This window comes from Tiliqua scincoides, chromosome 8 (genome assembly GCF_035046505.1).
Source record: "Tiliqua scincoides isolate rTilSci1 chromosome 8, rTilSci1.hap2, whole genome shotgun sequence".
NCBI lineage: Eukaryota > Metazoa > Chordata > Lepidosauria > Squamata > Scincidae > Tiliqua > Tiliqua scincoides.
In genome coordinates, this window is record NC_089828.1 from 56,810,494 (window position 1) to 56,825,750 (window position 15,257).

Sequence of the window (15,257 nt, forward strand, 5' to 3'; positions counted from 1 at the left end):
TCTGAATACTAATGTTAAAATATTGACAATAATAATTGGCATTTTAAAGAATAGTATGTAGGCCAATGAATTAGATGCCTTTTTAATCAATGTGTAAGGTTTTCAAACTAACCTTTTTATTAACAGCAGTTCTGTGGTTTTTTTCCCCCCACAGCCCGAGAGAAGAGTGCATCGGTGCCCAAACTATGATGCTGAGGCTTCTTCAGAGTTGCTTCTCCATGCTTGCTGCAGACGACAAACCCCCAAAGTTCCAGGAAACGGCTCAAGCCAACACAGAAGTGGCAGAGGAGCTCTGCAAGCATCTCTTTGAAGGTGATTTTTTCAGCTTGTAACTCTCTCCCTACGAAGCCACTTCTCCAGTTGCACCTTTTTGGTACAGCCCTTGGTTCATTCCCATCATCCTCATCCGCAACTGTATCTGGTCTTTATGTGTGTGTAGCTGCATTCCCCCACCATGTCTGTTTTACATTGTAAGCTCCTTATAGTCAGGAACCAACATCTCTCTGCACATGGAACTGTTGATCTGATGACCCTGTTCCTTGTGGACATTCCAGTTCAGATTAATTAATTTTTTTCCGCATATGTTTGATTTGTGGAGCTTGTGATTGTGTCCCTGGAGCCTTGTTGTTTTTTTTTTTTTTTTTGGTTGTACTTGTTTTTGAATAGTCTGACTGTATTCTTCTCTGCCCCTTTTGGGTCTTCTGTGAGTCAGCTTGAGTACCTTATACAGAGGCAGGAAAGTGCCATAAAGATAATACCTTTCAGTGTGAGCAAGCATTACCTGTCTAATGCAGAAAGTGTTCTGGGTTGCTTGGGTAACTGTCGATTCTCTTTGAACGTTTTTCTTTTGTGAGCAGTTGTAGACAGGAGTGACAGTGAATCCGCACCACTGAAGACCTTGAAACGAGAAATTAACAGCACCCTGCTCAGTGGAGGGGCCATCTTGTTCCCTGACAGCCGGACCAGGCGGGAGCAGCTGTTTGCAATGCTGGTATGTTGTGGACAGAGACCTTATAGTTAAAATTCTTGTGACTGTTTTTGCCTCCCTATAGAAATTGAACATCTCTGAATTAGAATATCCAGCATAACTGCTCCTCCCATTCTTTGCCCTGTTTCTTCAGATGCATTCATTTTCATATGTTCTAATACATTCAGTGGCTACTTGCCTTGGTGGCTGAAATAAACCTCCGTCTCGAAAGGCAGCTGAATACTACTAAATATGTACTAACTGATTCAGGCGGAGAGCTGTTAACTTCATGCCATTTTTTGGTGGACATTCTGGAGGCATCTGCTGGCCCTTTTGGTCTGATTCAGCAAGACTCTGCTGGTGTCTGCCACAGTGATTAGGAATGGAACCTCCATATACAGAGGGAAAATATTTCTGAATGCAAGATGCTGCAGTGGAGGCCTGTTGTCTTCATGTCCTGCTTGTGGGCTTTGGTTTGCTTGCTGTGGAAAGCAGAATACTGCACTAGATGGACCCTTGATGTGACCTGGCAGGGTGGCTCTTGTGCTCCATCCACTTCATATGTTGCCTTGAAATCTTTCCTCTTATGTCGCATGGAGTGTGTGTGTGTGTGTGTGTGTGTGGTTCTTAAATAGGTTCTTTCTGTCTTCCAGAAAAACATTACAGAGCAAGAACACAAGCCATCTGTCCACTTAGCTTTCAGATCTCTCTGCACATATTTCAGGTAAGCAATTTAAATTGTCCCCCCCCAAAAAAACACAGTTCTCCAGCTTGGCTTTCTTCTTGTTTTTAACTAGAACAGATTCTAGTAGGGTAGAAAAACAATGACAACTTCACGTGTCAAGGCCAGCATGTTGTTGGATGAATATTTGCAGTACTGAATACATTAGTTAAGATTATATTTCCCTTGCAGTAGAGGAGTGTATAATATAGAAGCCATTTTACTGCATTGTAGGTCATATTTAAAAACTTCACAGGGCCCTTTTGAATCTCTCTACTCCAGCATCTTGTTTTCCATCAGTGGCCAATCCAGATACCCGTGAGAAATCCACAAGCAGGACATGAAAACAATAGCATTCCTCTGTAAGTCCCCAGCAGCTGGTGTTCAGTGGTAGACTGCCTCTCAACATAGAGGTTTCATTCCTAACTATCTTGACGAATAAGAACATAAGAAGCTGCAGGATCAGACCAGAGAAGTTGCTGGACTGGCCCAAAGGTCTGCCTAGTCCAACATCTCCCCCCCTCCCCCAGAAGACTATGAGCAGAGGCTAAAGCAAGTAGCCCCTTCCTGCTGTTGCTCCCCAGCCCTGGTATTCAGAGGTAGTCTGCCTTTGAACCTGGAGGGTAGCATGTCACTATCATGATAGTAGCTATTGATAAATGTATTTTCTACTAATCTGTCTGATCTCCGTTTGACGCCATTTAATTCAGAGGCCATCATTGCTACCCTGTGGTAATGAATTTCATCAATTATGCACTGTGTGGAAAAAGTCTTTTATCTGTCCTGACTGTGTACTGCCAATCGGTTTTTCTTGATGACCTGAGTTCTAGTGGTATTGTGTGAAGGAGAACTCATCTTGGAATAGTACTAGTAAGGATGGTTTACTGGTAAACTGAATCGAGTTTGGTGCAAGTTCTGTAGTCAGCTTTGATTCATTAAGTGACTCTTCTATCGCATAGGAAGATGTGGTAAAAGCATCTTGGAAATAGTGGTACCCAATCTCGCTGAGGGAGTTCCTCATCTGCAAGTTGTAAAGTTGTGGAGAAATAGGATTTGGGGTGAGGTTGGAGGTTTGCAGAACCAGGGCTCATGTAGGGTGGAACTGGGAACGTGTGCCCAGTAGGATTTTTTGATCCTTCACACTGGCATCATGCAGCCTCTCCAGGTCAGATCTTTCTAAGCCCCCTTATCATAAGAGCTAGGAAGTTTGAAACCCAAGACATTTGGGAACTGACAGATGCTATGAAATTGTTGAATTAGATGAACTGCTTGCAAATTTATGTTTTATCAAAATGTTTTTATGTTGGTAGCGATCAGGATCCAGGTGGTCTTCTCCTATTACCAGAAAAAGGAACGTCAATGGACCTGGATGTTGCTCAGGTGCTGACAGTGATGGAAACTCTTCTGTTGGTGGCATCAAGAGAGGTAGTGATCCTTGTTGGCTTTTTAGTCCTTTCTCCAATCCTCCTCGGAGAAAGCTATATGAGGAGAATGGTCATAAGAACATAAGAACATAACATAATAAGAACAGCCCCACTGGATCAGGCCATAGGCCCATCTAGTCCAGCTTCCTGTATCTCACAGCGGCCCACCAAATGTCCCAGGGAGCACACCAGATAACAAGAGACCTCATCCTGGTGCCCTCCCTTGCATCTGGCATTCTGACATAACCCATTTCTAAAATCAGGAGGTTGCGCATACACATCATGGCTTGTACCCCGTAATGGATTTTTCCTCCAGAAACTTGTCCAATCCCCTTTTAAAGGTGTCCAGGCTAGACGCCATCACCACATCCTGTGGCAAGGAGTTCCACAGACCAACCACACGCTGAGTAAAGAAATATTTTCTTTTGTCTGTTCTAACTCTCCCAACACTCAATTTTACTCTCGTGACCTTGAACTCACATCCTTCTGGAAAGTTACCTACTGCACCAGTCATCTGACATCAGCTACATGTCTCATGTACCTAACAGCTTTGAACTCTTAATTTTCAGTGTGAGATGTTGATGCAGGGTGTCGCCCAGCAAGACACCAGTTCTGTGGTCTCGTCCCTGTTCTGGTCTGTACAAGGCAGCCTCCTTTCTTGGTGCTACTTGCAACTTAAGGGTAGTGATGCAGCCCCCAAGTACCAGGCCACGGAAATCCTTACAAGATGTAAGTATCTGGGCCAAATACCCTTTAAAGATGTAGTACCCTTTAAAATTTATAATGGTAATGTAAATATGCATCATTTTGTGCTTACTTTGTATAATGATTAAAGTTTCCATAAAAGTTTCCATAGAACTAAATGGTGTGACAAAACTGATTTGATTAATGGAAACTTTAATTAACTCATTGATTAAAATGCATGTGACTCAGACAATAGTGTTGAAGAAGTGTTATTTCTTAGAAGGTGTAATTATTATCCCCAGTGCATTTAAATGTTTAGCCAATTTGGGACAGGGACCCATCTTCTCATTTCTTTTGCTACATAAACTGCTTTGAATTTTTTTTTGTTAAGCAGTATAGAAACGTATACTAATATTTGCTAGGTGCTGAGCTTAAATTAAAAAAGTAGCCCTGCCTGCAGGCTTGCAATCTAATAGACACGGTGGAAAAAGGAGGAAAAAGGTGGACAAGGAAGAGGAAAACCTTTTGCATCAGGTGCCATCTTGGAAGAGGTGTTCCCCTTCCTCTGTGGAAGGGAATGCCTCTTCTACCTGCCATCTGTACTTTTTAGAAGTATTTTTATCTAAAGTTGCATTGCTTTTAATACAAATGACCTCATTAAACATGTTTTATTGATTTGGAAAAAGGTTTTTTTTTTTTAATTGTTCTTGCTGATCAAGGATTAAAACGCTGGTAATTTGGCTAGCCTACTGGTGTTGATCAAGAAACAGCAAAAGTAACCTATGTGCCTTTCAGTTGATTTTTTTTGCTCTTTTTCCATGTAGATGTGCAACAGTTCCTTTCCAGTGTCAGAACAATCTTGGGTTCGCTCCTGTCTCAACACAGTGGGAAGACCGTTGTGGAAAAACTAAGCAGCTCCATGCTCGCCATGGTCGCCCGCCAACTGGTGAGTGAACTGACTGAGTGGTTGCAGCAAGTGCCTCTCCCACCCCCTTATGTGTTGCATGTTGGTTTTGATAGGCAGTGTTTGTAACAGGATGCCTTGTGTGATCCCCAGATGACCTTCCTGCAGGACTTCTGCACTTTAGATATTCCTCACCGTACCCTGCTGCAGGATGTCAGCACTTTGATAAAACTACTGAATGACCTGACTGCAGAGCCTGGAGACAGTCCAGACAAGGTAGCCTCAGAAAGAAGGGGCAGATGTGTCCTTGAGTGTGTGTGAAATATGCTCTGACAAGTTTATGCATATTTTAAAAAACCCTGTGCAAATAAATCTGTCTGGGAGAAAGCTAGACTAGAACCTATATTCCTTACATGTCCTTTTTCTCCGCAGTGGGAATTTTTATTTTTTGTTTTTGTATGGGAGAGGAAAATGAATCTTCTGCTTCCATTCTGAAGTGGTGGCACCAAGTGGTTGTTTGCCCCTTAAGTTTTGGCATTCTGTGCAAGAGGCAGATGGTATAGCTGAAAGGGGGGGGCCTAGCTTAAGGTTGTGGACTTCAGAGGCTAGAATGTATTTTTTTGTAAAGTATCCCTGCATCTTCTTCCACTAGGAGGCTCGATTTTTCAGAGTACTTGTGGCGCGTTGGCCTCTGTTTAATGCAGACGGGAGAGGGGCAGCAATAAGGAAGGCCCCAACTTGGTTCTTAGAAGCAGCAATGGTACTGGGACTTCCAAGCCCTGGCATATGAAGGTGCCTTGTCAGTAGCCCCTTGGCCAGGCAGACCTGCTGCTAACAAGGAGCCCAATCTAGACCCAATTCCCAAATTTAGATTAACTCTTTGGCTCTGCAGAAGTAATCTGGCTTTTCAGGACTGTTTCTGGGCTGGATTATGGGCATTTGGTCCATACTTTCTTGTGCTCGTTTAAATAAAGGTGGACATTGAAAACTGGAGGCAAGAGCAACCTGTGGTGCTGCGCACATGGTCTATGGAATCTCCCCACAACTACAACAACAACTGCCATGATGTCACGGTCTTCCTCTGCCCAGGGGCGACATATTTTGAAGTGGAGTTTGACGAAAGATGTGAAACAGAGAGGAGGTAACTTTTGACAGACCAGCCCACCTTGGTGGTTTTGGTTACTTTGGGACAGCAGTCAGAAAGGCATGTTATATACCCTGCTGAAGCAAAGGAAAGGTCTGGTCAGTGGGAGCAAAGCAGTTGAGGTCTGCTTGGGAGCTCCTTGTGTGTAGTGTGTAGGGTTCTAGCACAGAAGTACGATGAGATAGAAATGTAATTAGTAAACAACTTCTCCTTTGGGCCTTCCTGGTTCCTTTTGTTAAAAGCGTTTCAGCAGAACTGGACACGCCTGGGCACTCTTGGTCCCGAACAGGAGCATATCTAGAATGAATGGCCAACTGCTGCACTGCTCTTTTAGTGCACAATAGGAGGGGGCTGAGAGTTGCATTGAAGTGTGCTTGGAGGACAATTTGGCAGTGCTTACTTAATTTTGGCAGTGCTTACTGGCAGTGATTACTGTGTGAGACACCCTGTAATCCAGCAATAGTTGAACTGTAATAAAGATCTTACTTATTCATTTTGGTTTACTGCCCATTATTATTATTATTATTATTATTATTATTAAAAGTATTTATATACCACTGTTCAACAAAAAGTTCACAAAACAGTGTACAGAGAAAAATCAAATAACTATTGGTCCTCAATAAGTTAATAAATAAGTCCTCAAACTGTGCTACGGAAAAGCAGTTGGACCTGGAATTGCCTGATGTATGTGTACTTATGTTTGGTGTGTCTGTATATCATACACTCAAGGCAATGTCTAATAAAACAGTATAAAGTAGCCAGAGTATATAAAGCAAATTATTATTGTGAAGGGCCCCCATTGCCTCACAGAGCTGGAACACCTTTTCCCCAGTCTCGCCACCCTGCAGCAAATAGTCGCACAGGTTTGTCTGAATGTCTGGTCATTCAAAATTAGGTGACTTAATAGATTCCAGAAATAAATGCACCTAAAACTTGCTCTTCAATGTACAAATACATCTTTGCAGGTATGATTACCTGGAATTTACTGATGCCAGAGGTGCAAAAACTCGTTACGACACAAAAGTTGGCACAGACAAGTGGCCCAAGGTGAGAGGCTTCTGAACTACTAAACAAGGGGGGCTTTAGCAAGAGTTTTTTCAGAGTTGCACAGAGTTATATCTTGTCTCTTCTGTAGCTGCAGTAGAAGGTTTCTTATGGAGAATTTAATTAAGCTAACCACTTGTGTGTTCTTTCCCCTGGAAGAAGAAGAAAAAGCAGACAACTCTCACATTTTGCTGCCTTGGATGAACTTTCTATCAACAGAGTATATGCAGTCTTTTGTTAAACCAAGGAACTTGAAGCCTGAAAGCGGTCTTTTTAAATACCTTCAAGCTTCTACCCTCATAGTGCAGGGCTTAGTTTTGAACAGCGGTTCTTTTACGCAATTCTTTGTGCTAAACATACTCTCTGACTTTTCATTAAGCACTTGCAATGTCAAGCCATAGTTTCCAGAAATCTGCATTTTGAAAACGGTGTCATGCTTTACATGCAGAAGGTTCCCAATTCAATTGCTGGCATCTTCAGTTAAAGGATTGGGAAAGAGCCCTTGTAAAGCCACTAGAAGTCAGAGTAGGCAGTGTTGATCTGGATGGACCAAGGAGCTGACTTGGAAGAAGGCAGTGTCAGATGTTTGCATATTTAACAGCTGAAATTTCAATTGTGGAGGGCAAAAGGGAAAGGGTGGCATTCATATGTTGTGTTAACTCCAGGCCAAAATGTGACTGTTTTGTTGCTCTGTAGAAAGTGACCTTTAAGGCTGGCCCACGGCTGCAGTTTCTCTTTCACTCCGACAACAGTAACAATGAGTGGGGCTATAAGTTCTCTGTCACTGCCTATGGCTTGCCAGACGTGGAAGTTTCCTGGGGCCTGGATTTGCATCTTCTTGTGGCCAGGCTAATGGGACGTCTGGCTTCTCAGAGCATGGTGTTGAAATCAGTACGGGGTAAGTGATTTTTTTTTTTTTAAAGATGTTGAGTATTCTGTAAAAAGATGATGTTGATTCTTCTGCTGGGTTGGATGAGGAGCTAAGCATTGGCAAGGATTGTACTAACCAATTTTAGATCCAGAAAACACTAAGAATTTATTTAAAATGCTGTGCTTATATCCCATCTTTTCACTCCTCCTCCGGAGGTGTCCAAAGTGACTTGATCTGTTCCCCCCCCTCATATAGTAGTAGTCCTGCCCTTGAGGGGCTCACACCCTTCTCTGAATAAGCATAATATAGGGGGGAAAGCATAATATTGCTACCTGAGTTCCTGAAGTGGCTTGCATTGCATAGGTCTTTGAGCAGCTTGGAAACCCGGTCCCTGACACAGCAACATGGCAATGTTGTGCCAGGGTAGAATGACAACTTGCTGGTCAAAATCCCTTACTATTTAAAAAATATTTTAGGTTTGCTGCTACATGCAGAACTGGGGGCGGGCTAATTAATGGGGTATTGGGGATAGGTAAGATTTAATTTCTTGCGTATGCTTGCAGTATATTATCCTGTAATCTTAAACGATGTTTAGTACTGTATAGCATTTGTGAAAGTTCTAGTATTCTAAGTTCAGTTCTGCTTTCTTCCTCTTTTTCCAGAGGTTGGAAATGAAACTAACCTGGCCCCTGCAAAGGTGTCAGCTGTCCTCAATTCTCCCCTCTGGAAACGGGTCTTCAGACACCAAATGCGTTCTGATCAGAATCTGGGAGCGAGCAAGCCCAACAGCACACACCCAGAAAATGGAGAGGTATTAAGTCTGTTTCCAAACTCTAGAATGCTCATTTAGGGCAACACGCACACACCCCTACACCTGGAAGTGATGTTTACATGCCTTTAAAAGGCATTTTGAGGGCTGGGGAAGCTGCTGAGGGTTATAAAATCTGCAAGTACTGAATCCATGGATAACAATGGCCCACTTGTAGTTATACTTTGCCTCCTTGCTTGTCTAGTCCATGTTCAAGAGTAATGCTGTGAATTGTTACACATGAGCATTGTTGCTCATGGACACTGCTGTGATTTCATTGTTAATGAGGACCTGTCGGGTACTGTGCTCTTTCAGAGGGTCCCCTCTGCCTGATATCTCTAGCCTGGAATGGTGGCAGAGAATAGAACTGCCTCGTTCCCCAGCCTTCAAAAAGTGAAAGCAGAGCGATCATGCTCCTCTTCTGGTTTGAGATTGCAAACCCTGGCCCCACTGCCTTCCCCACTCCCACGCAGGCACTTACTGCGGTCCTTAAACTCCCTGAGAGTTTGAGAACTGCAGCTTTAAGTTCTGGACAGCTTGGAGAAGCAAGAAATAAGCTAATTCTGGTTCCAGTGTTTCATACACTTTTATAAAACTGTGCGGTAAATCAGTGTCTCCTGCAGTCACCAATCAAATGATCCCAACCAAGTTAATGGAGTAGGTCTACAGACTTGGCTCTCCGTCTGTTTCAACTCCAAGTAACCATAACTCTTGAGTTGGGGCAGTTCTTTTTTTTTTTTTGGAGCTAGTTTCCTTTCCATTTTAAAGAGATATGATATATGTTTTACAAGGAAGACGTTGTTCATCAGATATACGTTGTACAGTTTTGGACTGTAAAATTCTGATCATATGTAGCTTGATTTGACATTGGTGCATTCAGTGTTAGGGAAATGGCGAATGGACATTACTGGCAACATTACTGACAGTCTCTTCCAATTTTCTTTCCAGGCCATCAACTCTCATGCTGGTGACTGTCATAAATTTCTCCTTGACCTCACAAAACCAGAGCCTGCCCAGGAGTTCTGCGGGCCAAATTCTGAACTTTTCAAAGGACTTATACAGGCATGTAAAACCCAGGCCCCAAAGACTGATATACTTGCTGGTTCCACTGTTGATCAAGCTGTCCACTCTACATTTGCTGCTTTGGTGTATCTCTCTCCAGATTTGTATGGGAAGCTACAAAAATATGGTAACTCCTACATTAGTGAAATCTATATTCATAATCAAGGCTGCTACTCGTATTTGATTTAATTCAACTGTAAAGCGTGATTTGCAATTATTTCATTTAAAAGTTCTATTCCACTCTTCAACCCCTGCTGGGGCAACAAGGGTGGCTTAGAACAAATATATAAAATCAGATAATACAACTAACATCGTATAAAATAACATTATTTAGTCAGGTTTTTAAACGGGCATCATATTGAAAATGGACAGAGGCAATCTCAAAAAAAGTCTACGTGAAATTAAAACTCCTCTGTTTAAAAACTGCAATGAAAGGGAACCATCCATTTTTTCCCTTTCAAATAACTGACATGCATAGCTTTGTGTAGGGAAAATGCACCAGCATTGGCTTCATTTTAAACATAACCAGTTTTGGGGGAAGAAGTCATGGCTTGGTGATTGTGTGCTTTGGGTGCATAAGGTCCCAGGTTCAATCCCTATCAACTCCAAGTAGAGCGAAGAAAAATTCATGTCTGAAACCGTGGAGAGGTGTAGACAGTGTTGACCTTAGGTGGTTCTGACTCTGTGTCAGAACCAATGTAGATGTTAAAAAGCTACCATGAGAAATAGCCCTGCAAATGGGCAGGGATTTCCAAATCTCATTGCATGGCTATATCTAGGAAAGTCTCAAAGATAGGGCAGGTGAAGGGTTTACTTCATTGTTGACTGAAGGGGAAGGAGTCATTAGATGGACCTTAAGTGTACTGTATAGACCAGAGGTGACCAAATTGCTCAAGCCATTTCAGCCCAATGTTGCATATAGTCAGCAAGGACCAAATATGTACACCTGTGGCCCAGGCAAAAATGGGTTAGCACAAGAGCCACTTACGATAAACTTCACATATTTGAGACTCACAAGGGAGGTGTTTGAGATCCTCAATATTTAAGAAGCATTTAAATTCTTAACTGTATTTATTCATTGTGAGCATTAAGCTTTTAATCCAGTGGACACTTGAGTTATACCCAGTAAATAATTATAAAGCTTGAATTTTTGTTATGTACCTTTTGTATTAATTGTGCTGCAAAAAGGAACTCAGCCAACATATTTCTGTGAGAGCACATTATATGTACAAGACCCACCTGTGGCTCCTGAGCTACCGTTTAGCCACCCTGATATAGATAAAGCGGACAATTGAACCGTCTGTCTTTGGGGAGGCTGTAACATGGGGACAGGACATGCTTTGCATGAGGAAGGTCCCAGCCATCCACTTAAGGTGGGGAAAAGGCCCTTGCCAGAAATCCTGAAGAGTACCTGCCAGTCAGTGTAGATAGCAATGCCGAGCTAGGTGGACTAGTAGGCTGACTGTGTAGAAGGTAACTTCACTGGGATATCTTTGCACTGGCACTGCAAGTACCAGCAGTACATTTTCAAAGTTGCGAAGGAGCCCGAGTCTCCCATGTCCTCTCTGCTTCTCACTATGGAGCCCCTGTAGAAGGGAGCTGGGAAGAGGCAAGCAGGTTTCTGTCTGGCCTGAATAAGAAGCCTCACCCTCTAATGCCCGTTAAATCACTGCATTCAGGACATTCTGCAGCTGTAAGAACAGGAACATAGTATCGGTGCCTGTGCATTGTGTGTTTTATTGCTCTTGCTAAAGAGGTAGCTCAGGCTGGCACATGTGTTTCCTGTTCTTTCCTTCTGCCCTCCCCCCTTATTCTCTCAACCACTCTGGCTGCAATCCTAACCGCACTTTTCTGAGAGTAAACCCCATTGAACAAAATAGGACTTACAGTCCTAACCAGGTCTACTTAGAAGTGCCCTAAGTGAAATAAATTAGGCTGGAGATGGTGCCTGGCCCAGTCCCCACTCCCCACAAAGTGAGTTTTACACTTCAGCAGGGATTATTGAGCCTGTGTTCAGGCTATTTTGTGGGTCCCTTCCTCTACGCTCTGACAGACCCCAAAGCAGAAGAGCTTCTTGATTTCAGGTGTCAGTGTCCGAGGTTTATCTCCGCCTCTGCAGTTGTTTAGTGTAATCTTCCAAATTGGCTGTATGACCAGAACTGGCTAAAATCTTGGTGTTTTTTTTTCCTCCTAGTGAACAGTGGAGGCAAAACACCTTTAAGCGATGAGTTGGTGCAAGTTTATTCCTTGGCCGATGGGATTAGAATATGGATGGTAAGATTTCTCCTTCATCCAGAAAATGTCTGTCACTCTTTGGACCTTGTGTCTTGTTTGCGGTGGTGTTCCTCTAATAAAACTGTTGCAGACTGTAGAAGTAACCTCTAACATTTTGAGATTTATAGTATTATCAAGCTCTCCAGCCGCTCACCTTATGAACTTGGGTCTCAACGCTCGAGGCATGGTATTGTCATATAAAACGTTTGCAACTTACATTTTGGAAGCTAACCCTCCCCAACCCCAGCACCCCACTTTTATATTGGGACTTCAGTCTGGTCAAGTCACCCTCTTTTCTTTTTGTAGAAACCTGGCTTACTGCAAGCCAGCTACTCTTTCAGATTTGCATTTGCGAGTTGCAAGTGATAGCAGAAGCTAAGCAACTTGATAACAGGACAGCTGCTTCTTTAGCCTCTGTCTGGGAATGTAGCGTAGTGACTCAGGTCTGTTTCTCACGGAGGTGTTCAACCTCTCTGTAGCCTGTGCCACTTCAAACTGCAGGCGGGGCCCTCGCATAGTCTGTGTCTAATTTGTTTGTGGGGTTGAAGTTGAAGTTTCTCAGTCCTTGTCATTGATTTCCCAAGGGTCCTCTCATTTTGTTGAAAAGTGATCTGGGAAAGGTAAGCTTGAAACCATTTTTATATCTTACCTACAGCTAGAGATGAAGCAAAAGTTCCTCAGGGGCCAGGGAAGTAATGGAGAAGAGAGCGAGGCTGTGGACGTGAGTGAGATCAATCCAGAAGCCCTTGGTAAGTCCCTCCTATATCTATTCTCTATTATCATCTTTGTTTGCTGTTTCTTGACTATATCCTGTCTTTAAAAAAAAAATCACAAGGCAGCTACATTTTTATCTTGCTCCTAAGGAGCTGAGGGTGGTGTACAAGGTTCTCCGTCAGCCTGTGCCCTACTTTCTTACAATGATCCTGTGATGGAGTAACAAGCCCCAGGACCGTCGGCTTGCTCCATGGCTTAGTAACCATGGTTTTTCCTTGATCGCTCCTGTTCCATGCCCAGCATTCCAACCACCCCACCACCTTGGCTCTTTCCTTTCTCTCCCTTTTTGCAACGTGCCAACATTATAAAGGGGTGAGATGTAATAGTTGGAGTTTGCTTAAAACTGCTGTCGCCCAGTGAAAGAAATCTCAGTTGATTTATTTGTATTGGGTTTATTTTAGCCAGTGATCAATGTTTATGTACTGGGTAAAAACAGTTGCTCTGAAAGAGCTGGGGCACCTAATCGTCAAAGGAGAAAGCATCCTGGAAGAGATAGGTGGGCAGTTTGCTTACAGGTTAAAGCATGTGAAGTGATCCTGTAGAGATGAAGCTGTAGCCACACCCACCTTAAGCTTGTGATCTGGGTACCAAAAGACCCTCCATTTGCGTATTGCCTATCCTAGCATTAACATTTCTCATTCGTAAATTGCCATTCGCAGCCACAGAGTGACTTGTTGCTTATTCACTTGGCTTTCTGTCCCATCTGGTCCAGAGGCTTCAGGGTAGCTAGCAGCGATATTTAATTGTATATATGCCTCCATGACCCTTAAAAAGCTAGAATAAATCCTACTGCAAAGCCAGTAGCCACCATAAAACCACCAAACAGCTGCTAATTAGTATGGAAGGCCTCTTCCAATAAGGCAGTCTTCATCAATTGATGGAAGGCCAATAAGGAAGCAGCCAGGTGAGGTTCCCACAGGAGGAAGTTCCACAGTCTGGGCACGTTTCCACCAGCCATGCTTCTGGTGGGAGTAGGATATGAATGGGACCCTTCCCAAAGGCTTGTGTAGGAACAGGTAACTCTTTAAATATCCTGTCCCCGGTGCATTTTATTGACACAGGGAGACTGCACAGTTTCTAAACGTAGACATTTTTCTCAGTGGGAGGAGATTTTCCTAAATCGAGTGGCTTCTCCCACCTTCTCCTAATAAACAAGGCTGTAGAGGGCATGAAAGATGCACACTTTCTCCATCATGAAGCAAGAAAGAAAGGAACTGAGTTGTGGTGTGTTGTGATGTGTTATGTTGGTTTTCCATTGTAGCGCAGCAGTGCATTCAAAAGAGTATCTTGTTGCTGAATTTTCTGCCTGTGTGGACCAAGGCAGAAGACCAAAACTCTGATAGCACAGAGGACTTTAGACTGATCCACGGTGAGAAACGCCAGAGGACAAGCTCTGTTGTAGAAGCCGACTTCCAGGCAGCAGATGCAGTGCCTTCCTGTGGCAGCCCTGGGCCTGTTTGCTCCGAGAGCAGTCCATCTGCAGACTCAAGGACAACAAAGCAGGGGCTGGACTCACCACAGTCAGACACGGCGTCAGCATCTCGGAACAAATCTCTTGATGGCCCTGCCTCTGAGCAAGAAGATGCCTTGTCCTCTCCTTCCACTCCTACACGCAAGCCCCCATTTAGCCGTGGAAGGCTACGGCTCCTCTCCTTCCGGTCGATGGAGGAACACAAACCCGCACCCAGTATTAAGGAGAAATACCCCATCCTGAAACATGTGTTGGACTTCATTAAGGACCAGGCTCTCGTTCATGAAAGGTGAACCAGATTATGCATTTATCTACCGTGATGCGTGCTGAGGAAGGGTTGCAGGGGTTATATCCACCAGGTGGAGGGAGGCTTTCTTGGAGATCCACTCTGAATTCTCAACACTTGTCCTGAAAAGGTGGGGGTCAAGTGTCTAGTCTCTTTTACTTCTGGAGAAAAAGCATATAAACAGAATTTTACCCAGTTGTTCCCAAAGAAGTAAAGTTATTCTCATCTTCTGATGTTCTGTTCTATGAGTTCAAAGAGGCTGGGATGACTGACGAGCACGAGGCCCTTTGTTTTTAAATGTTGTGAACTTAAATTTTATTAAAACTCAGCAGTGTTGACTGTTTATCAATGGTGGGACAGGAAGAAATGCAACTGGTGACTTGACCTGCCTGCCCTAAGTTGCTTAGTATGCCTGTCCTGCTACCTCAGTTTGCTAGACGTGTTGTGTCATTGCAACATAATGTGTGTGTGTGTGTGAATTCTAGTGTTCTGAAGGTCCTTGGGTTGAGGAAAAACCAAGCCAAAAGCGTCCTGGAAGTGCTGAAGATGATCCACCAGTGCCTGGATGTCCTTGGCCAACCTCACTGTTTCACCCCGCCCTGTGTGATTTTCCTGCTGGAACTCCTGGCTTGCCAGAAAGACTTCACAAAGTAAGGCGTGTTGTAAGCCCCACTATCACTCACTTTATGAAGGCTGGGCCTGCTTGGCGGGTGCACACACTATTGAGCCACATTGATACATAAGCAGCACAGCAGTGACCTGCTTGCCACAGGGATGAACATCGTGCACGGATGTTGAGCAGACAAGACGCAAAAGGGCAGGT

General features: G+C 43.7%; 1 protein-coding gene across 1 annotated transcript in view; it reads left to right on the top strand.

Moving 5' to 3' along the window:
- The window catches only part of ZZEF1 (zinc finger ZZ-type and EF-hand domain containing 1), a 72,930-nt gene that overhangs the window by 26,126 nt on the left and 31,547 nt on the right, over positions 1–15,257 (top strand). The window contains 16 exon segments of the mRNA XM_066635007.1: positions 155–312; positions 858–991; positions 1,621–1,691; positions 2,999–3,113; positions 3,682–3,841; positions 4,621–4,742; positions 4,854–4,976; positions 5,675–5,841; positions 6,810–6,891; positions 7,585–7,786; positions 8,422–8,570; positions 9,516–9,756; positions 11,824–11,903; positions 12,559–12,652; positions 13,939–14,437; positions 14,920–15,084. Of these exon segments, the coding sequence (XP_066491104.1) occupies positions 155–312; positions 858–991; positions 1,621–1,691; positions 2,999–3,113; positions 3,682–3,841; positions 4,621–4,742; positions 4,854–4,976; positions 5,675–5,841; positions 6,810–6,891; positions 7,585–7,786; positions 8,422–8,570; positions 9,516–9,756; positions 11,824–11,903; positions 12,559–12,652; positions 13,939–14,437; positions 14,920–15,084 (2,562 nt within the window).